The sequence below is a fragment of the Enhydra lutris genome, unplaced genomic scaffold (assembly GCF_002288905.1).
Source record: "Enhydra lutris kenyoni isolate GAN:26980312 unplaced genomic scaffold, ASM228890v2 scaffoldscaffold23, whole genome shotgun sequence".
Taxonomy (NCBI): domain Eukaryota; kingdom Metazoa; phylum Chordata; class Mammalia; order Carnivora; family Mustelidae; genus Enhydra; species Enhydra lutris.
This window is the reverse complement of record NW_019154107.1, coordinates 1-23,498: the sequence shown is the minus strand read 5'-3', so window position 1 is coordinate 23,498 and position 23,498 is coordinate 1. Positions and strand designations below refer to the sequence as shown.

At 42.2% G+C, this 23,498-nt stretch overlaps 1 protein-coding gene across 1 annotated transcript in view; it reads right to left on the bottom strand.

Annotated features, from left to right (window-relative positions):
* LOC111150350 (BEN domain containing 2) overlaps positions 1-20,537 on the bottom strand; it is a gene marked incomplete at its 5' end in the record, with an annotated part of 57,180 nt that extends 36,643 nt beyond the window's left edge. The window contains 7 exons of the mRNA XM_022507799.1: positions 63-209; positions 1,517-1,919; positions 2,412-2,516; positions 5,496-5,570; positions 9,757-9,911; positions 16,567-16,749; positions 20,267-20,537. Of these exons, the coding sequence (XP_022363507.1) occupies positions 63-209; positions 1,517-1,919; positions 2,412-2,516; positions 5,496-5,570; positions 9,757-9,911; positions 16,567-16,749; positions 20,267-20,537 (1,339 nt within the window). The remainder of the gene's footprint in view (positions 1-62; positions 210-1,516; positions 1,920-2,411; positions 2,517-5,495; positions 5,571-9,756; positions 9,912-16,566; positions 16,750-20,266) is intronic.
* Positions 20,538-23,498: the final 2,961 nt, after the last annotated feature.

Below are 23,498 nucleotides of genomic sequence, written 5' to 3'. Positions count from 1 at the left end.
GGCATTAAAGATGTTGGGGAAGCTAGAGGCGTGACTTGTAATATGTATCATTTCAAACTCACCAAAATTAGGAAGGATGAAAACAGATGAGACAGTGTCTTGGCCACTGCCATCTCCCCGGGAACTTGGGTAATATACTGACTCCATACTGTTTCCAAGGCTGGCTTCTGCTTCTCCTGGCATTTCTACAAATAAAAGGTTTTCAGGAGCTGTAATACCAGAACTCGCATCCACAAATTCTACATTGGATGAAACTATCCTTCCAGAAAGAAGGGGAAATAAAAACATTGCACACAAAGGAAAACAAAAAGATTTTTGTCCCTGGCAGGCTTACTCCTACAGAAAGGTTAAAGGAAAATCTTCTGTCAGGAAGGATATGAGGAAAGAGGTCTGAAGAAGGAACAACATAAAGAGAAGAAATAAGGATGCGGAGAAACCGGATCACTCATAAAAAACTAAACATGCAAATAACATATAACCAGGGATTGCACTGCTGGGTATTCGTGTCCGAGATACGAAAACTTCTATTTATTCAAAAACCTGTATGTGAACATCCGTGGCAGTCTTACTGCTAATAATCAAACACTGGGTTTGGTGGGGGCAGGGAAGAAGGAACCAGAAATCCGCTTTGACAGATGAACTGTTAAACTACAGCATACCTATACACGGAACAGGACCGAACAATAAAAAGGAAGGAACTAGTGATACACGCAACAACTTGGTTTAGTCTTCAGGGATCTCCCTGGAGTGGAAAAAAAAAAGCCAATTTCAAAAGGTGACATACTATATGCATCGAATAGGTAACAATTTTGAAGCAACAAAGTTCTAGAGAGAGAGAACAGATACAGGGGGCCAAGAGTCAGGGAGAGGAGAACAGAGACGCGACTCAAGTAAACGTCCTGGTGATGGCAACGTTCTATACCTTGACTGTGGCCGTGGCCGTGCAAAGGTCACGTGATAAAACTGCAGGGAACCAAATGCACAGACACACAGTGAAACAAGTCAGCCCAGGGTGAGTAAGATCTGCGCGTTATAGCACATCAGTATCCAGCTCAGGATGTTTCGCTGGAGTTTTTACAAGATGCCACCTTTGGGGGAAATTGGCTAGGGGGCATCACTCAATTATTTCTTAAAACTACATGTGAATCTACACTTATCCCATAAAACTTTTAACACAAAAAGTAGCTATAGCCAACCACGCTTCAATTTAAAAACCAGCTATTGCTAGTTTCCATTAAGAATGTCTTTAGGGACGCCTGGGTGGCTCAGTCATTAAGCGTCTACCTTCAGCTCAGGTCATGATCCCAGGGTCCTGGGATCCAGCTGTGTGTGGGGCTCCCAGGTCAGCAGGGAGCCTGCTTTTCCTCTCCCTCTCCCCCAGCTTGTGTTCCGTCTCTCGCTGTGTCTCTCTCTTCCAAATAAATAAATAAAATTTTTAAAAAATAAATTTTAAAAAGAATGCCTTTTAATGCAAATGAAAGGATGCTACTTATAATATAGGCCAGGTCAAACTCACCGAAATTGGAGGGGATGCAGAAAGCCAACGAAGCCGGGTCAGGGCCCACGGGGATAGGTCCCTGTCCAGTTGAGCAGGTGGCCACCTCGGGGGATAGTGCCATGAGGGGTTCTCCCGGGGACAGGAGTGCTGCAGGCAGAGCTGGATGCTGGGCAGAGGAGAGATCCCCGGTGACCTCTTCATCTCCTTCACTGAAAACATAGGACAGGACAGCAAGTCCAGGAGCTGGGCTGCCTGGTGTGACACTGGGCTGCAATGAATACGTGGAGACAATTTTGGGAAAGGGCGGACTCTCCCTGACGACCGGCTCGGGCAGCACGGCTGGCTGAAGAGAGATCTCTGCAGGGTTGGGCAGGACATGGTTCTCCTTCCTTCCCACTGGTCCAGGTGGGCTGTCGTCTTCCTGTCCAGGGTAAGAGAACACAAAGGGTTATGCTCTCATCTTTGGTTCCTGGACTTGAACTTCTCCATGAGGTAGACAATTAAACCTTTTTTGTGTAAATCCAGATGACCTCTAAAATAACACAAACCCATTACAAATCATCTAAAAAAGTTGATACAGGCATGAACGGCTCCTTTCTTTGCAACATCATTTTCCACAGTTAATGACAAAGCCCGAATTTTTATTATATGATTTTTATTCCTCTCCAAACCTACATTTTGACTGCATATTCTACATTACGGTTATAAACATAAAAATCTTCAGTGTCATGATTTCTCAAATCTGAACTTCAGCATTCATCCAAAAGATGTTGAGTGTCCCATCTGTTGCTAAAGTAAGTATACATCAGCCCTGCTAATCTCAGAGTCATAGTTCTCTCTTGCTTCTAAGAGACTGGTCTCTTTAAGAACTACAGGTTTATCAAAGTAGCATCAATGTATTTATAATACTTACACAGTCTGGCAACAGTGGTTTCTCCCAAGGCTGTTGCATTTTTGAAATGATTCCACAAAGGTTGTTTACCTGCCTATTGGTGCTTTCAATAAGTTCATGCAAGTCCTATTACAATAAAACAAGTATTTTAGCAGTTCCTATTTCAAAAGAAAAGTAACATATGAGAAAATACCATTAAGCCACATTTTAATTGCTACAAACAAAAAAAGCTCTCAAGTCCTCAAAAATGTCTTGTTAATGCCACAGGATGCCTGGTTTTGGTGACATAGAGCAGAGCTGATGGAGATAAGGAGCCCAACCTCCTACTCAACAACTCCAGGCCATGCGGGCATTTTAAAAAGCTTTAATACTGGAAAGCAAATGTACCACCATTCTTATAAGCCACCATATTTATGATGGAGTCGTTTTATATCAAGGAAGGGGCTATTTTAGGAAAGAAAGCTTCAAATCTGCTAAAAAGGCCAAAGAGCCTCTTTCCATATAACCATGCCGAGAATTCAGAGGCAGTGAGCATTCTGTGCTGGAAAGAACAGTGAGCCAAATATAACAGACGTGACTTTTGGCTTCAAAGTATTTCAAAGATAAGGTAATCAACAATTAACCTTATAAAACCTTCCAGTAGATGTTCCCTATTGGCCAACCAGGTTTGTGACTAAAAAAACCTGAGAATTTTTCAAATACACAGAAATTTTATTCAGGCCAAAAATACACTTAAACAGGAGGCCAGGACCATTTCCTTATTCATTCACTCAAACACTTACTGAGGGCCTACTTACTACCTCTTGGAACTGCTTTGCTAGGCGCTGGGACTGTGGACAGAAAGGAAAACAGGAAAACGAGAGCCTGCCCTAAGGAACGGCCAGGTGAGTTGGGGAGAGAGGATTTCAGTAAAGTGATGGGCAGCCTAAAGCAGTGGTTTTCAAAGTGTGGTCTTGGACCAGTAGCATCAATGTCTCCTACTGGCTTGTCGGAAATGCCCCATCACTCACACCACACTTGCTAAATCGGGAACTCTGAGAGCACGGGTAGCGATCTGCTTTCACGAGCCCTCCAGGTGGTTCTGGTGCATGATGAAGTGACCCACTGACCGACAGCACTGAGGTGAACGTGCAGGCTTTAGGGGAACACACCTGGACGCAAAGACTAGCGTTCTGCCGCTTATCAGCTGTGTGACCTTGGGCGAGTCACTTAACTTCTCTGTGCCTTAATTTCCTCATGTACAGAATCCAGATGAGAATCTCAGAGTTCTCTCAAGGACAAAGCGAGGCGCTGTGGTGTGATGTTAGTACTCCCATCCTAACAATACTACATGACAACCCGCCCAGTAGTGCTCAACCATCCATCAATAGTCATATTATTGTTGGGACTCTGATGGCTACGACACACGTAAGAATGGGCGGCCACGTGTGCACAGAACAGGAGGACCTGACCCAGGCTGGCAGTCGTGGCAGTGTTGTCAGAGGAGATGTCCCCGTTGAGGACTAAAAGACAAGACGGTGTTCACCAGGTAAAGATGCATGAAGGGCAGAGAGGGCAGAAGGAACAGTAGATTCAAAATACCCAGAGAGAACACAGAAGTCAGATGTGTAGACAGTGAAGATAAATGACGTTCAAAGAGCTGGGTGTTTTAAGGGAAGGAGAGAGAAGGCATGACAGAAAGAGGGATGGGAGGCCCCAAGCGGAGGTGAAGCTGTGGGAGGGGATGCGGAGAGTGACGGAGACGGAAGCCCAAGGGCCAGGACGTGGCCACTGATGAAGGGAAGCGTCCCGGCACAGGGAAAGAGGCTCAGAGGCAGAAAACAGCACCGCCTTAGCCTTATAGAGGGAGATGCCCGAAGGACAGATCCCAGCCTAGTGGCTGGCTGTGGGGAGAGGAATTGCGACTCAGAGGGATTTGGGCCTCACGCTCCAACCCACCTTGGCCTCCCTGAAATAAGAAGCCAGGGCCGGGCCCTCCGGAGCTTGTGGGGGACGGAGAGGGAGCTGACCAGAGTGCTGGCGAAGGGCCACGGGACAGTGGAGGGATCCTGGCAGCCGCCCCCTCTGCTTCCCAGCCTGCACAGGGCTGGAATCTTCCTAAAGAGGACACTGGGCAAGGACAGAAGAAGAAAAGATGGAAGTGTGCAGCGACTGGTCTAGACCGGTAAGGGAAGGGGTTGAAGAAAGGAGAGAGCTCGCACACTGGGAGAAACGGGGAGGATCCCCGATGGTCCGTTTCGGGGCTGTGACGGGACACTGGGCACTTATCCTCCTCCACGTTCTGGCTCACCACATCTTGCACCGTCGCTCAGAAAGAAGGCCCTGGCAGAGCAGTGGCAGCCCGGGGGGCCGTGGGTGCTTACATGAGGCAGGCCGGGAATGGCCCCGCTGGAAATCAGAAACCCCCCTTTCACCGCCCACCCTCCGTACCTCCTTCCCCAAAGACCTGCTACGTTCCTTTGAAGCAGTCCACTTCTGTTCTCAGTAACAGTGATAAAGACTCACTAAACACGCTTTACTTAGGCAGGGTAGCTCATCTTAATCCAACAAACTTTGCATGTTAACAACTACTTTTGAAAAAATAAACTTCCATTACCTCTAGAGGATGCAGCTCACAAAATCCTTGATAATTACCCCCATCAATCTCTACCAGCACGCTAACTTTCACAAAATCCTCTCAAAACTACGTAAGATATACTCTTTAAAAAACAATGGTACGCTGCCATTTTCTTTCAAGAGAAATCTTGATAAGCATTTAGACACAGACTAAATTTCACTGAACTAAGCTAATTTCCTTAAGAGAGAATATTGGAGAAATTAAATACTGAACAATTTAGATGAAAGAGGTTTAACTACATTTAATCAGCTATGGGCTGTTGGGTTTTGTTTAAGCTACAAAAGCCATATTTTTATTTCAAATTTTTCACCTAGAGATACTCTGCTAACTAGAAAATCTTCTTGAAATGCGTCACAATAGAGTGATAATCATACAGAATTTGACATGACAAACTTTCTACTAATAGCACAATGACGTTAAATGAGGTAAAAAAAAGAACTTCACTCAAAATTTTGAAAAATTACATTTAACAGATAGAAATTTGATACCTTGCAATGGTGTTGGAGTTCTGTAAGTCGGTTTTGATGATTTTCATCACGGAAACCTTCAAATGCATTGCTTGCCTATTAATATTATAAAAATAAGAAGTTAATGCTTGATATCAGTAGGACCCAAACTAAGCACTAGAAAAATCAGTACTTTATATATTTATGTCTTAATTATTTTCTTTTTCATCTGCATTCTAAAAGCATTTCAAAAGTCTTATAAAACAGAGATAAAGTAAAACCAAAATCCATATTCACATGAGAATGAAACAGATAAGAGCTGATTAAAAAGGGGATGAGGGGCGCCTGGGTGGCTCAGTAGGTTAAAGCCTCTGCCTTCGGCTCAGGTCTTGATCCCGGGGTCCTGGGATTCGAGCCCACATCGGGCTCTCTGCTCAGCAGGAAGCCTGCTTCCCTTCCTCTCTCTCTGTCTGCCTCTCTGCCTCCTTGTGATCTCTGTCTGTCAAATAAATAAATAAAAATCTTTTTTTAAAAAAGGGGGGGATGAGGAAAGAAGTTATCATATAAGAACTTAGGTTTAAGAAAAGCTACTGAATATCAGCATGAACACATAGTTTATAATATATATAAAGACAGATATAGAAATAAAGATGTATGTGTATGCTTGGAATAGTATACATATATTTCCTAGCTCTGTCCACTGGGAAGGCTTAAGGTCAATGACACAAGACAAATAGTGAAAATATCTGGTGTCCAGATTATGGTTTCTAAATACCATTCTCCAATAAAGGAACCAGGGCTCCTTGGAGAGAGGTGAATTCCAGGGCTGGGTCCGGAAAAGTATGAATGAGCCTAGAACATCTTGTGATGTCAGAAAATCAGGAAGTGCTCAAAAAAAAGTTGGGCCATGTGAAAAGGCCACAGGATCCAACTGGAAGGAGCTTCCAATAACCAAAGTTAGAAAATTTGATCAATAAAATAATGATAACATGGGATTATAAAAACTCATATAATATACAGTGAACGCTCATGCATCCATATAAATATAAAATACATAATTGAATAAATAAATGGAATAGAAAGGACAGCTCTTCCTGACATATGAATTCCTTTTAATACATACATGGGAATGAGGCAAAGAGAGAGTCACCATTTGGCAAACACCATACTAGTGATTATTGCAGGTAAAATCCACAAGCTAACTCAACTCAGTGGGTAAAAAGGGGAGGAGAAAAAGGATATCAGCAGAGTCCCCCAAAGTACTTCCCACCTAAGATATTTCCCCACAAGGGGAAAAGCAGTAACTTTACAGTGGAAAAATCCAGAAGATACCACGTTAACCAAGAGATCGATGATAACATCATCAGTAAAAAGATACACAGACACCATGTGTCCCTGATAACGATTCAATAAGGAGGCATTTGTGTGGTGTTCTTGCCAAAAATGGATAATCTCGATCTATTCAAGAGAAAAATATCGGACATACCAAAATTGAGTGACATTTTACAAATGTACAATGTACATTTGTAAGTGTACACTCATCACAAATGTCAAGATCATGAAAGACAAGGAAAGAATGAGGGATCGTCAGAGACTAGAAAAAACTGAAGAGAGAAAACTAAACTCAATCTGGGATACTAGATTGGATCCTGGAACAGAAAAAGGACAAGGGGGAGAAGAATGGTGAAACTCAAACAAGGACTGCAGTTGAGCTAATAGTACTGTAGCAACGTTAATATCATGGTTGTGAAAATAGTACTGTGCTTACATAATTACCATAATTTTAAGTTATACAGGTAAGTTAACATTAAGAGAAGTATATACACGAGAACCCTCTGTAATATATTTGCCCCTGTTCTGTAAATCTAAAATTATTTCAAAAATGAGAAAGCTACTCAGAGTACAAAACTGCTGTGAATTCCCTATTAGTTAAGGAAAAGAAGGAAATCAAATGGTTAAGTGTTCATTTGTCTTGTTATTGCTATGGAAGCATCTAGTCATGAGAGAGAAATATTTCCTTCAGCTCTCAAGTTCAGAGTAACTCCACAGTATGTGAAGGTTGAAAAAGAACTTAAATCATTTTCTTTATGATAGTAAGTGTGAATATATTTGGCAATTAGCAATTAATATTATGTAAATATTCAGTCTGATATGCATTCATTAATGACACTTCCAACTTCTTCCCAAACGGGTATTTGTGTTCTTGTCCAGGGACGATTTATTAATAAACCAAAAGAAAAAGAAAGAACTGAAGAAACATTCAGGACTTCAGTTCTGCTGTCAACAAGCACCAAAGGCATGAAGGTCCTCTGCCCACTGCAAATACTACAGCAACACACAAAGATATACAGCTGTCCCTTGAACAACATGGGGGTAAACTGTGCGAGTCCACTTATAGATGGATTTTTTTTCAAAGAATATAGTGCAATACTATACATGTATTTTCTCTTCCTTGTGATTTTCTTACTAGCATTCTGTTCTCTAGCTGGCTTTTTTGTTCGAATACAGTATATGATACATATAACATGCAAAATACGTGTTGACTATCGGTAAGACTTCTGGTCTACAGTAGGGCTATTCGTAGTTAGGTTTTGGGGAGTCCAAGTTACACGTGGATTTTCGACTGTGCAGGGGTCAGCACCCCTAACGCCCACATTGCTCAAGGGTCAAGTGTACTTGCTGAACTGTTTTCTCATTCACCCAACTACACTTAAGACACCATTTTTACCAAGCTTAACCCTTCACACACTTCAGGGTAAAAAGACTAGCTTCTAGTAATCTGGCACCAGAACTGCTTTAAAAGCAAATATTTCCAACCGGAAACAAAGAACCAAAGGTTTTATGGCTTTTGATTTTCAAATAATCCAACAGTGACACTCTGTGGACAAACTAAGAAGCACTAAGGCCCCTACTTTTCTCAATAAATTAATCTCTAAGATGCCTTAAATTGTTTTTTGGAATAAAAGAGGGTATAAGTAAGTAGACAGACAGCAAATAACCATTATATTTAATTATAACAACTCTAAGGATGAATTATGGACTATAATAATAATTTTAATATAAACATACCAAGTAATTATTAATGTTTTTGTTTTAAAATTTTATCAATCAGCCCTGCATTGCCAACTTATTAGACAACAAAAATTATATGGAGTTACAATATAGACTAGTCATTATAGAAACAATATTGCCATCGTACCCTTGTGTAATGCTTTATACTTTTCAAAGTGCTTTCGCATAACTATGTCAGAAATCATGACTCTCAATAGGCATTTAACATTATCCCCAAAGATGAACATAGTGGGGCTGTTAGAAGTTAAGAGAATTACCTGTACTACTTAGGTATTTACGAGTGTCCTCATCCTTATATAAGTAAGTAAATGCATTTTCTGGTAAGCTAGATTATATATAGTCTAATAATCTATTTCATTCTACTTCAGAGATCAAGAAGCAGGGCAGAGTAGGATGGAAATGTCAAACGGTACAACTACATCAGGAAACTGGCAGTTTCTTCTAAACTTTATCTATCCTGTGACCCAGTGTTTGTACTCCTGAGTCTTTACTCAAATTAAATGTAAACATACATTCACAAAAACACTTCCATAATCATCTTCAGAGCCACTTTACTCATAATACCCCAAACTGGAAACAACCCAAGCATCCATCAAAAGGAGAAGGGAGGGGCGCCTGGGTGGCTCAGTAGCTTAAAGTCTCTGCCTTCGGCTCAGGTCATGATCCCAGGGTCCTGGGATCGAGCCCCACATCAGGCTCTCTGCTCCGCGGGGAGCCTGCTTCCTCCTCTTTCTCTGCCTGCCTCTCTGCCTACTTCTGATCTCTGTCTGACAAATAAATAAATAAAATCTTTAAAAAAAAAAAGGAAAATGGATAAACAAATTATGACATTCATGCAACAGAATATTACTCAGCAATGAATGGGAATGAAATGTCACTAAAACCAGATGAATCTCTGAAACATTATTCTAAGAAAAAGAGACTATGCCACAGGAGTACATACTGTATGATTCTGTTTATATAAAGTTCTAGAACAGGCAAAACTAATCTAAAATGGGAAAAATATTAGAATGTTGTTTCTCCAAGGTTTGGGAGATATTCTGGGAAGAGAGAGGCATGAGGGAACTTTCTGGGATGGTGGAAGTGTTCTCTGTCTTGATGGTGGGGAGAGGTATACACATTTGTCAAAACCACTGAACCATTCACTGTATGAAATTAAACTCAATTTTTAAAAAAAAGAAGTAAAGCAGAATGAAAAAACAAAGATAGATATTCAATTTAATATACAAACCATATTACCCACCCTTAAAAAAGATGAACATCCTCTTTTGAGCTGTGGGGGGAGAAGATCCATTTCCACTGAGTTCGAGCTGTATCTTTTTAAATTTGCTAGATGGTTCATTTGTGGAACTGCTTGGTCACGTAGGGCTGGTAAACCACCTACTCCTGAAAAGCAACACATTAAAAAAGTTATTTCACAGACTTACTACCGTCATCAACTTAATAGGGATATGTTCTCCAAATGCCACCTCAAACTGAACCGGAGTCCTGGCTGAATTTTAGAGAGTGACAAAACAATAACTCTCTCAGTAGTGATGTAAAATAAACCCTTAAAAATCGAAGGGCTAGGTTGCCACTCCTAGGAATAAGAATCAAGATCACACACAAATTCTGAATTATGAAATGAACGCTTCACAACCGAAAGGCTACAGAGTAAATGCTGGAAACAAATAACAAGAGAACCTAACTGCTTTTTGAAAGGAGCCCCCCAAAGCCTTTTTACTTAGGGGAGCAGCAGGCCTCCAAATGTGAGTCAGGAGTCTATTCTGGCATGGGCCACTCCCTCCACAGTGTAGACTGAGCAGACCACAAATGGCCTCCTCATCTGCTGGGTGAGAACTGGTCGACATTAGCTCTAAGTCACTAGAACTCTAAGATTATGATTGTTTTCCCTAGTTACACTTCATATTAAACCTATATAAACGTACGTGAAATATAAGCCCCCGAATATTCTAGAATGCTGTAGGCTCAGTGATGGTTCTGAGCTCCATAAGGAGGAAAAGATACAGAATGCAGTGTTCCTATATTCTGTCTTGTAGTAGGAGAGCCTTGGCGGCTGGCATCACTGTCCTGGGAGGGGGACCTACATGACAGACCTAGTTGCCATTAGCCGTCCTGAGCCAGGGAAGCAATCAGAAGCAGAGTGAAAGAGAATTAACTCTCAAGTTAGATAAAGGCAAGCCAACAGGGTGGGGAAAATTCAATGATAAACTAACTCCAATTTGAGGCGTAACTTCAATTTTTATTTTTTAAACTGGTTGTTTTATTCGGATTATAAGACTGAGAATGAATAATTGAACCGGGGTGTTTTCATACAAAGAAAGCCTACATAGCGATGAGGACGTGCCAACGATTGGTGCACACAGGGAAGAAGTTCACAGCCCCAACACGGAACAGAAGACAGACGCCAAAGTATATAGTTGTGAGTTCTATTAAGGGATATATATTTTGGGGGCCTGGGTGGCTCAGTGGGGTGTCTGCCTTCCGTTCAGGTCAGGATCCCAGGGTCCTGGGATGGAGTCCTGAAGTGGGCTCCCTGCTGAACGGGGAGCCTGCTTCTCGCTCTGCCTCTGCCCCACCCCCTGCTCATGCAGGCGAGTGCTCCCTCTCTCTCAAATAAATAAAATCTTTAAAAAATATATACATGGGGCGCCTGGGTGGCTCAGTGGGTTAAAGCCTCTGCCTTCGGCTCAGGTCATGATCTCTGGGTCCTGGAATTGAGCCCCACATCGGGCTCTCTGCTCAGCGGGGAGCCTGCTTCCTCCTCTCTCTCTGCCTGCTTCTCTGCCTACTTGTGATCTCTGTCAAATAAATAAATATTTAAAAATATATATATATACGTATTTGGTCTTCATGTGTTTCTGGCAGATCCCCTAAAACCCTTGGAATTTAAGTGAGGAGAGTGATAAAGGTGTCTTTTGTTATGTTAATGGAGTGTAAAGCCTCTAGATTACCTAAGGCTGAGGGCTGGGCCCAGGGAGGAGGAAGCTGGGATGAGAGGGTTGGACCTTTCAGTCCTACCCACTGACCTTCAGGAAGGGGAGAGGGCTAGAGGTTGTTAGTTGCCAGTGGCTAATGGCTTAATCGATCGTGCCTATGCAATGAAGCCTCTGTAAAGACTCAAAGCGCTGGGTCCGGAGAGCTTCCGGGTTGGTGAGCACATGGAGATCTGGAAAGAATGGGCCCGGAGAGGGCGTGGAAGCCCCCTCAACCTTTCCCCCATGCCTCGTTCTTTGTATCGCTTCTGGCCGGCTGTTCCAAGGTTGTATAAACCAGCAATCTGGTAAGTAAAATGTTTCTCTGAGTTCTGTGGGCTGCTCTAGGAAATTAACCAAACCTGAGGAGGGGGTCACAGGAACCTGTTCAAGCCACTGAGTCAGAAGACTGGGTAATCCCCCAGGCTTGCAACTGGTGCCTGTAGGGGAAGGGGGGTGCGGTCTTGTGGGACTGAGCCCCGCACATGTGGAACCTGACGCTGTCCCTGGGTGGATAGTGTCAGAATTGAGCTGAATACTCAGACACCCCGCTTGGGTCCTGTAATTGCCTGGTGTTAGGTGAGAAGCCCTCACCACCAGGACCAACAGAGTCTGGAACTAGGTCCAGGAATGTAAATGAATTGTATATGATTCAGTTGTTCTGAAGCTCAAAAATAGGCAAAAGTCATCAGTGGTGGGAAACGTCAGGATAGTGCTGCTTCACAAGAGGGCCCGAGACTGGAAGGGAGGTGAGAGCTGATTCGCCAGGGCTCAGCACCTTCTATTTCTTGGTGCTGGTGCTGCTTATACTTGTGTGTTAACCTGCAAAGTCTTTAAGCTGAGTATTTGTGATTTGTGCATATTTTCATGTGTGATAGATTTCTATAAAAAATCTACCTAAAGGGGCACCTGGATGGCTCAGTGGGTTAAGCATCTGCCTTTGGCTCAGGTCATGATCCCAGAGTTCTGGGATCAAGCCCGGAGTGGAGCTTCCTGCTCAGCAGGGAGCCTGATTCTGCAGCTCCCTCTGCCTGCCACTCCCCCTGCTTGTGCTCCATCTCCCTGATATTGGGAAGGTTTCTATTTTACCAAATTCATTAATGTTTTTATGATTTCTTGAACTGCTGTTACACTCAGTCTTCACTAGGAATAGAAGAACATTCAACTAGATTTTCTCCTAGTTTTCTATACTTCCATTCATTAGATATTCAACTTTAATCCATCTTGAAATTATTTTAAGTGTGTGATATGAGGTGAAATCCAATGGGCTTTTTCCTCCAATAGTTAGCATCTGTACCAGTATGATTTACTATCTATGTTTCTCTTACTAAAATACTACGGTGCATTAACTCCAAATTCTTTGTTTTTATGAGCTTTCTGCTGCATTAAATCTGGCTCCTTATTTCAAAACTAATACCATCATATTTTAATAATTGTAACTTTTAAAATGTTTTAGTGTTTCATATGATAAAATACCACCTGTCCCTTAAACATATTTTTCCAAGATGTTTTTTTTTAAGTTATATAAGAGTGTTTTTTCTCCTCTAGGAACAATTTGTTTCTCTCCACTTAATCAAGTCTTATTTTATGACCTTCATTAAAGTATTTGCTCCCCTTTCATACAGATTCTGCTATTTTTATTCATTTATTCCTTAGGATTTTTAATATTTAGTTGTAGCCATTATCAACTGGGTTTTCTTCCATTTTATGGAAAATACATATATATTCTTTTTATATACATAAAATTATTTATTACTAATATTTGTTATTGTTTATTAATAATTATTATTTATATTTATATGTGAAATATAATTGTGTATATAATATATATTTAATAATAAAAATACACAATATATAAATAAATAAATATATATATATATTCTTTTTTTTTTTTTTTTAAAGTAGGCTCTATGCCCAACATGGGGCTTGAACTCATGACCAGCCCCAAGACCAAGAGTCCCATGCCCTAACTACTGAGCCAGCCAGGTGCCTCAATCCTATATATATTCTAATTGCTTAATGTTGTTATATAAGAAAACAATTTAGGGATTTTTGTTTTTGTTTTTGTTTTTAGATTTTATTTATTTGTTTATTTATTTGACAGTGAGAGAGGACAAGCAGGGCGTGCAACAGGGAGAGGGAGAAGCAGGCTCCCTGCTCAGCAGGGAGCCCAATATGGGGCTCGATCCCAGAACCCCAGGATCATGACCTTAGCCAAAGGCAAACACTTAACCAACTGAGCTACCCACGCACCCCAACAATTTGTTTTTATAAATTTAAAAAAATATCTATAATGACTCAAGAAAAAAATAGAAAATCTCAACAGACCCATAACAGGTAAAGAGATTGAATCAGTCATCATAAACTTCCCAACAAAGAAAAGGCCTGGACCCTCTAGAGGGCTTCACTGGTGGATCTACCAAACATTAAAAAAATTAACACCAATCCTTCTCAACCTCCTCCAAAAAACTAAAGAGAGAACACTTCCTAATTCATTCTATGAGGCCAGAATTACCCCAATACCCAAATACCCAATAGTCAAAGCTAGAAAAAGGCACTACAAGAAAGGAGAATTATAGACCAATATCCTTTATGAATACAGATGCAAAAATCCTCAACAAAATAATAGCAAATGTAATCCAGTAGCAAATTAAAAGGATTATTCACTATGCCTAGAGGGATTTATCCCAGGAATGCAAGGGTGGTTCAACAAAAGAAAAACCAATCAACGTAACACATCACATTAAAAGAACAAAGGGAAGAAGCATGACGTTATGTATATTTTACCACAGTAAAAAATTACCTGGCCAACTTTTCTGAAATCCCTTATCCTAAATTTTTGCATTGGTTGGAAAGATTAAAGGGATCAGACGATAAGGACTGCACTGCAACTTCCTTTTCTTTACTAAACATGTATTGGTCTTTCCAAACTAATACTTTTAGGTATACTGCAACCCCTTTAACAGCTTCTTACTTTTCTTTTTTTTTTTTTAAGATTTTACTTATCTATTTGACAGACAGAGATCACAAGTAGGCAGAGAGGCAGGCAGAGAGTGAGGGAGAAGCAGGCTCCCCACCGAGCAGAGAGTCCGATGCGGGGCTCGATTCCAGGACCCTGGAATCATGACCCGAGCCAAAGGCAGAGGCAGAGGCTTTAACCCACTGAGCCACCCAGGTGCCCCGCTTCTTACTTTTCTATCATGCAGATAGGCCATGATTCATTGAACTAGTCCCTAATTCACGGATATTCAAGTTACTTCTCAAGCTTTGCTCATGTGAAGAACACTGCTGAACAGTCTTACCCGTCTGCAGATAGTTCTGTGGAATAAAGTCCTAGATGTAGAAATGATAAGTCAAAGGGTATCCACATTTGAAAAGTCTTCTAGTTCTCTCCCACTAAAGAGGGCTGCTGGAATCAGCGAGACATTCTGTAACACACTAGAAAGTATTCTGCTGGTTCTGCAAATAGTTTTAAAACCAGAACAGAGGACAAGTGCTATCAAAACTTTTTGACGTCAGTTCAATCAGGGGTTGGCAAACTACAGCCTACAGGCCAGATCCACCTTGCTGCCTATTTTTTATGTAGCCCACAACCTAAGAATGCTTCTATTTTTTGTTTTTTGTTTTTTTTACATTTTGAAATGATTAAAAAACGGGCACCTGGCTGGCTCAGTCGGTGGAGCATGCAACTCTTGATCTTGGAGCTGTGAGTTCGAGCCCCACACTGGGCGTAGAGTTTACTTAAAAAAAATTAAAATGTAATTGTATTTGAAGTGTATAAAATTTGAGTAACTCCCAAAAATGGAGAGTAAATATAAAATATCAAAAAACTATTTTAATTATTTTAATATCAAAAATTATTTTCAAAAATGATTAGGGAACAAAACCAAAAGAATATTTTATGAAATGGAAAAATGATAGGAAATTCAAACTTCAGTGTTCATAAGTAAAGTTTTACTGAAACACAGTCACACTCATCTGTTTATATATCAGCTGCTTTCTTCAACAGCAGAGTTGAGCAGTTGCAACAGAGCCTTTATGGCTATAAAGCCAAAGATATTTACTGTCTGGCCCTTTACAGAAACAGTTTGCTGATCTCTGATCTAAGCAATAACTTTTTTTTGAAGATTTTAATTATTTATTTGAGAGAGAAAGAGCACACAAGCAGGGAAGAGAGTTAGAGGGAGAGGGGGAAGCAGGCTCCCCACTGAGCAGGGCTCGATCCCAGGACCCCAGGATCATGACCTGAGCCAAAGGGAGATGCTTCACCAACTGAGCCACCCAGGCATCCCTAAGCAGTAACATTTTTAAGGAGTAGGAAACCCAATTTTCTACACAAAGGGCAAAGAACAAATTGTCCTATAGCTAACAAAGAAATGTTCCAAGGCGTTAAGTCTCTGGGCTCTGTGTGTGAGGGAGGAGGTGAATGGCCTCACATTTCTTTCACTGCTGTGACGGAGAAGCAACCACTGAAAGGCCAAGTAGCTACCGCACTTCTGGTTACAAGACTTCACTTTCCATGGACTCTCTTTTGGGGTAGTAATGTAAAGGGTGCTGCATTTTTAATTTCAAGTTCCAGCTGTTTACTGCTGATATATAGGAAAGGGATTGGCTTTTGCATATTAACCTTGTATCACACAGTCGTGTTATAATTGCTTATTAGTTCCAGTTTTTACAGATTCTTTAGATCTACATAGATAATCGTGTCATCTGTTCAACGAACTCTTGATCCAAGTTGTTTCTCCCACAAATTCAGTTTTCCTTTGCCACCAGATATTTACAGTCAGAGTTGCCAGCTATAAACAGTTTCTCAAAGACAGATAATATATTCTCCCAATGCTTTCTGAGGCTACGCTTCCACCCCCATAGAGTGAAAATGGAACAGGAGACATGGCAAAGCTTAAATGAACAGAAAAAGCAAGCACACATAAGCACTGTGACATGACCATGAAGCTTGTCCTGATAAGAACTGACAAGTGTAAAAGTTATAAGACTATTTAAGCAATTTACTGGATATCAGGACCAGGGAGCAAAATTTTGTGGAGAAGGAAATAGAACAAAATTACCATATCTCATTTGGGATAGTTGCTGATAGTTATCATTGCTGGCTTGAAAATTTGGTTCTATAGTCAACATGCCATCAGTGGGATGTGTGTTCTCTGTAAGTTCTGTTTCAGAGTCTTCTATTATCACAACACCAATGTCATCATCGCCGTCACTGTCATCCTCAACAGTTATAATAATATAGTCTAGGAATAAGCAAAGAGAAAGTTTAGATACCACATAAAATAATCAGTGTCTAGAAGAAACCACCTTATAAAGTTTTGGAGTGTTTAAAAAACATTTTAACTGAAAAAACATTAAATATTTTCATATCTCTAATCCCTGCAAGTCAGCTAAGAAATAAATTGCTTCGTATGAAGCTTTGAGATCTATATATAAATATATATGTGTGTGTGTACATGTATATATTTATATGCGTGTATATACACACATACATTAGTATTTCTAGTACTTCCAATTTTAGAGCAGTAAATTTCTACCCATTTAAGAAATGTAAATACCTAGCCCATGCTGCTCTGTGTTCGGTGATACGCTTTTAACTTTTAAATGATACAGTTGACGTTACATAGCCACACTCTACTGACCATGAGTTCCCGGACATGTTCTCTAATCCTTAATATTAATCTTTATGATAATAAATGATATAGAAATAAAATACAGTCATAACTATTGTTATGAAACAAATTCAAATTGAATCTCACAAAACATAAAATAAGTAGCCACGAATAAACGAGATGTGAAATATCAACTCCATAAACCGTTCTAATGACCATGAAAAGTAGCACACCACGCACAATGTATGCTACATAAACAGGCTGTTTTCCTTTTTACGGTTGGCCTGAAAAAAAAGAACATGTTTAAGCTCGAAGTATTAACTCGCAGATCACACGCACTGTGCATCACAACTTGGATTCAATACATTTATTTGAAATAGACCAAAACTTTAGAATTAAGTAATTAGCCAGTGTGAGGGAATGTGCTGGTGTGAAAATGATACTGAATTAGGAATCACATGATGTGGGTTCCAATTCAGGCTCTTCAGCCATCCAGAGGTATGACCTTTCGGCCAGATACATTTATTCTTTTGCCTCTGTTTTCTCATCCATAAAAACACAGGACTAGGTTTGGAGATTCGCTGTGAAATCTACTTAATAGTCTTCATGGAAAAAATGGAACATTAGAAACTACCTAATTATTCAAACAAAAGGGAATTACTTAAATAAATTATGGCATACTGCCAATGAGAAACACATTCTCATTTAGTGCTATTAGAAATGCTGGTGAAATAATGTCGAGGCGGGAAGGGTTAAAGCATTAAAAGCAGGGTCAAAGCAGAAAAAATACGATGTAATCCTAACGTTGAGAACAGAAGGAAACATACCAGTTGTTATCTCTTAGTCACTATCTCTGGGTGGCAAAATGACTTTCGTTAGACTTCTCTTGTATTTGTTAAGATTCTCTACAATAAACTTTATAGACCTCATAATCAGAAGAAAATAACAAAGGTAACTGAAGTTTTATTTTTAAGACGAGCTTTTATATGTCAACAGATTTTTCACACTAGACCCAGTAAAGCTACTGACAACTCCACCCAGGTTTCTCAGTAAATTTGTAGAATTCCAATTAATTCCTTTAGGTATATACATAACCTCCATGAGCCATATTTAGAAGACATAACATATAGAAGCTTTTTGAAGATTGTGCTTCTAAGGTGCAAGGATCCAAGTTGCCCTGAACTTAACCAGATAAGGCACAGTTCACAGTGATGCAGACTGCAACCTTCCTTTCACATGAGGACGCTGCAAGAAGTCCCACCCAAAACACAGCAGGTGACAATGGCCAGACTGGTCTGCTTTTCAGGCAAAACTGTGTCAATACATTGAACAGTACTTTCTAAATCTCCTAGCAGAATTCTCAAAAGAAGTCCTTGCACATCCATGTCAAACTTTAGAGAGGACAAAGTTGGCCAGGTGAGAGATTATGCCACCAAAACTGTATCCCAGAGACCAGTCCTTGCAGCAGGCAGGCTTGAAACTAAATCGAGCCCAGCCCTGCTTTAGAAAACACAGTGCAGAAGAGTTGCTTGTAAAATCATTATCTGCAGACATTAAATCAGTTTACCACTTAATGTTCTAAAACCATAAAGCAGTCCCAATTTGGGGAGAAGTGGGTGGAGGTAAAAGGGGGCGATTCTCAACACATTACTTTAGAGCCTTTTCTGTCAAACAGTGGTGCTCAGTCCTACAGCAGGTGGGACGGGCCCTGAAGCATGGTCAGAAGGGCACCCCCATTTTCTAGGGGTCCTCACATTTTGTTGTATCCTCCCACTCCTTTTTAAGTCTCGTCTGCCCTCTCAAAGCAAAGAACTGGCTCTTTACGTGGGGACTTCTATATACCTACATTTTTATTTTCTTTCTGCTTGTTTGTTTTTACGATAAAACAAGGCTGCTCTGTCTTCGAGCAAACACGGTTACCACCAAAGCCTCAAGAAATCAAATCTCAATTTCAAAAGATGTCATAATGAATCAACTGCTGGTCTGTCAATCCTTTAAATTCAAAGTCTTGGTCCTTTAGGACCCCCGCTTCCTCCGACAGGGAAAGAGAAAGGATAAAGGATCAATACATCCCAAGAAGGCAACACCAAGTACTTAACGAGTGGCCATATCTCAAAAGCTTATAAACACAGGAATCTCAGGAGAGGTCGTGGGAAACCCCAAACCACCCCACCGCAGCGCTGCTGAATATGAAACTGTAAAGTGAAGATTTAACCTTCCGCAAATCAAATCGTCTCCTCTCGGGAGCACCCCTGGCCACTAAGCCAAGTCACTTTCATGCCCTAATGGTCATGCTGCACAGCTGTTTATGGTATGGACACATCCCACAAGGCCTTTTGGGGTCGGGGGGAGCTCAAGGAAAAAGTGCCGCCATACAGACCTAGTTTGGCGCCAGTACCCGCCATGCCACCCTGCAGAAGGCACACAAGAAACAGGTCACAGTGCCCCGGTCTCCCGAATGGATACGGCTGAGGCTGCTTTATGACCACTAGGGGTCCTAGGAAGAACCACTGCCCTCATGCTGGAAACTAAGCCCCGCCTCTCGCCATGCGGCTCTCTTGAGCCCCAGTGTCACCTTGAGCCTCTCAGATGCCATAAGTCCTGGAAACGCCATAAGCCCCAGAGACCCCTCAAACCCCAGGATCATCTCAAGCTCCTAGGATACCACAAACCCCAGGAATCTAGTGAAAACCTAGGATCAGCTCAAGCCCTAAGTACACCATGAACCCCAGGGACTCCTCAAATTCTGGGATCATCTTGGCCAATGAATTCTAGGGACACCATGACCCCAAGCGTCACCTCAAGCCCATGGTACACCGTGAATTTCAGGGACCCCACAAGCCCCAGGATCAATCAGCTCGAGTTCCTGAAACACCATGAACCCCAAGAATGCCCTGGACCCAGGGCCAGACCTAGCCTGTAACACCTGGGTTCCTAAATGCCCACTAAACAGACAGGGACAGCGGTCCAGAGGTCATCACCGGACATGCCCTGGTAGATGACAAGACAATGCCTTGGTCCCCTACGAGGCCCTCTAGGTGGGCACAGCGCGAACCCTGTCAGTTTCCCCTCCCCCGCGCCCTTCACCCCCGGCAGGGTTAAGAAAGAGGCAGAAGCGAGTGGAACAGCTTTGGGAAGGGCACCTTACCCTCCTCTTCAGACATCGTAAGGAAGGGAGTCCCACTCTGAGTGCTGTAGGATCGGCGTCTGCGCTGCGGCTGGACCCGCTGGATCGCGACCGTGCCCACGAGGCAACTGCAGCAGATAGAGGCGCCAAACGGAAGGACTGAGACCTCCCCTCCTAAGAGAAGCTTCTGCGACTGCGCAGTAGCACCCCAGAACGCGCCACGGGAGCACGACTGTTGGGGGTAGGGTAGAGGTGGCGCCAAGTGTGGCGCCTTGCCTCGCTCCGTTTCTACCTACACGTATACATTTTATGAAATGTGCTTTCCCCTGCCCCCAATATGTGAACTAGTAGCCACCAGTGTAATTCTGCTCCTCCCAGAATGCTCTTCACACAATACATCATAGAAAAAAATGTACAACGTCAGAATTCAGACTTCCTAATGTTTTCCGGGTTGTGTATTCATGTCCAGCACCACCTTTGGGAACAAATCTGAAAATAATCCAAATTTTAAAATATGTCTCTAATAAGACTCCGCTAAATACACACCACCTTGCGCTTTAGCTGTCCTACTCTCTACTTGCCGTTTTCTAAAGAGCCATGTCCTTCATTCCAACTTAAAATAATAATAGGTACGGTTTACTGAGTGCTCACCACAAACCAGCCCCTTAGTATGTCTGACCTCATGAGGTCCTCAACCACTATAACAAGTCAGTATTATTGTCCCATTTTAAAGATACAGGAACAGATGCTTAGAGAGTTTAACTTGCTCAAAACCACAGGCTAGTAGCCGAGTTTTGATCTGAACACACACTGCCCCCCCCAAAGCACATGCTCACATCCCCGTACGTTACTCTCCCTCTTACTCGGTTGCTTCCGGAAATTTTCCACACCCTTAAAAGCTTGTTCAGACATCTATTCTTTTTTCTTTTTTTGAGATTTTTAAAATTTATTTCAGAGGGAGTATGAATGGGGGAGGGGCAGAGGGAAAAGCGGGGTCCCAGAGAGCAGGGTACCCGACTCTGACCGTTGGTGGGGCGGGGGCGGGGGAACTCTAGGATCATGACCTGAGCCAAAGACAGAGGCTTAACTGACTGAACCACCCAGGCGCTCCCTCCACCCCACCCCACCCCCGCAGACATCTATTCTAATAATATCTGCACCAAGACACTTTCCTAGAGCACCCTGGTAAAAATGCAGAGTGCCACCATGCACTGTTTATATTAAATAGCATTTCTATCACAAGGTTCTAAGAATTGTGTTACAAAATATAAAGCACCCAGCACAGAGCCTGGAATTCTGGTTCCATTTCACTGGATCAGTTACACAATGACTCCTGGCACCATGCATCTCCTCATCCTGGGGAAGGGTAAGTTTCTTCACATGGGAGAAGAAAAGGTGCATAGTGTTAGGTGGAAATATACAGTTGTTTCAGTGTTGCAAGGCGGGGGGTAACCGTGCACAGGAGGGTGTGTAAGGAAGCTGACCAGAAGAGTGAACACACTGTACAGTTTATTGATACATTACCTCTCAGTGTCGAATCCAGCCCTTTGCCCTGCTCTGAGAAACTGGGTATGGGCCCTGTATGTGTTTTCTCTTCGCTGGTAGCACCGTGGAACACTATTCAGTGGGAAACACAGGAGAGCAAGTGTAGAGGAAACAAGTTGTGCTTCCTAGTCCCGTTTGTCTGTAGTCAGGCTCCTGCCTATACAGAGTGCAGTGTGCAGCCTCCTACCCCAAACACACCCCTGGGAGGGCAGGTCTCTAGCAAGTTCTCGAGGGTGGCTCTGCAACAATTTCCACCAATGCTGCCCTGAGTGACGCATTTCCCTCAGGGAGTCAGAGTCGAGCCTTCCTGGGTGTAATGTCTGCTCCTACAGGTGGTAGCTGTTTGTAGCTCGTATTCCTACACTCTTTTGGGTTTCTTTATTTCTAACCAGCGGTCCCTCATTATTCCAATCCTGATATACTAAGTACTTCTTTATATTAAACTTTCTCTGTTCAAATTACTCTACGGTCTTTCTCTTCATCTTGGACCCAGGCTGATCCACGTGCCCTTTTGAGTTTCCGTCCATCACCTAGCGCTTGAAAGGAACAAACTGTCTGTTACTACACTGTAACTAAGCATCCAGCAGATGGTGGACAACCACTTCCGTTTCGTATCTAGTCAGTCCTCCATCCATTCCTGTGACCCCTCTTCTCCATAAAGAGACACAGAATGCTAAAAAAGCTGGATAAACTGTTCTTAAAATAAGCTCGAGAACATCAAAAAGTTAATAAAACAATAAGGAATTACTGAGCCAGGAGCTGTGAAACACCAGAAACCTAAAAAAATGTGAAAACGTGGCAGGACTGCTTTTGCTTGAAGACACTGATGCGGAAAAGTCTGAAAGAGGCCAAGCTGTACTTCTGGTGACTTTGGAGGACTAGTGACAAAAGTCAGAATCTGGGACCCTCTAATAACAGAGGGCTGGTAAACTGCCCTTTGCTTGAACAAGGACCATAGTCACCCCTTCAGAGTAAAAGTAATCCAGGGACGCCCAGGTGGCTCAGTTGGTTTAGCATCTGCCTTTGGCTCAGGTCACAATCCCAGGGATTATATTCGGCATTGGGGTCCCTGCTCAGCAGAGAGCTGGCTTCTACTTCTGCCTGCCTCTCCCCCTACTTGTGCTCTCTCTCTCTGTGTCGAATAAATAAATAAAATTTTTAATAAGAAAAAACAGAATTAAACAACAGTTAACCACACAGACTATAGTTCAGTCTCCTATCATCTGGGGATTTAACACCCCCGGGTGCTTGGCATAGTAAACAAAAATTCTTTCCCATGAATATAAGATCAACATATTTCTACAAGCAGTATTTAAATAGGATATCCAGCACAAAGTAGAATATAACAAAGTTTAGGAGAAGAAAAGACAGAAGAAATAAGCAATGAAAACAACTATCTGAGTGACAGCGCCGCCTGCTGGCAGCCACCGCCACAACCATACAGCGCTTGCGCCCGCAGTGGTCCTGACACCTGGACCTGGCTAGTGATGTTCTGGAAGCAGCTACTCTGTGAGCATCCTAGGACATCCAGGGGAAGGATCCACATGGAAAATCCCCAGAACCCCAAGTTCTCAGGAAGGCGCCTCCTCACCCTTTAGTAAGGGATGGAAAACGTCATTTGGGCAAAGTGGGGGAGAGAGGCTGAACTGCAAGCTAGGAGCACCGCACGGGCTCGGAGCGCATGGAGTCCAAGCGACAACCCCACCTT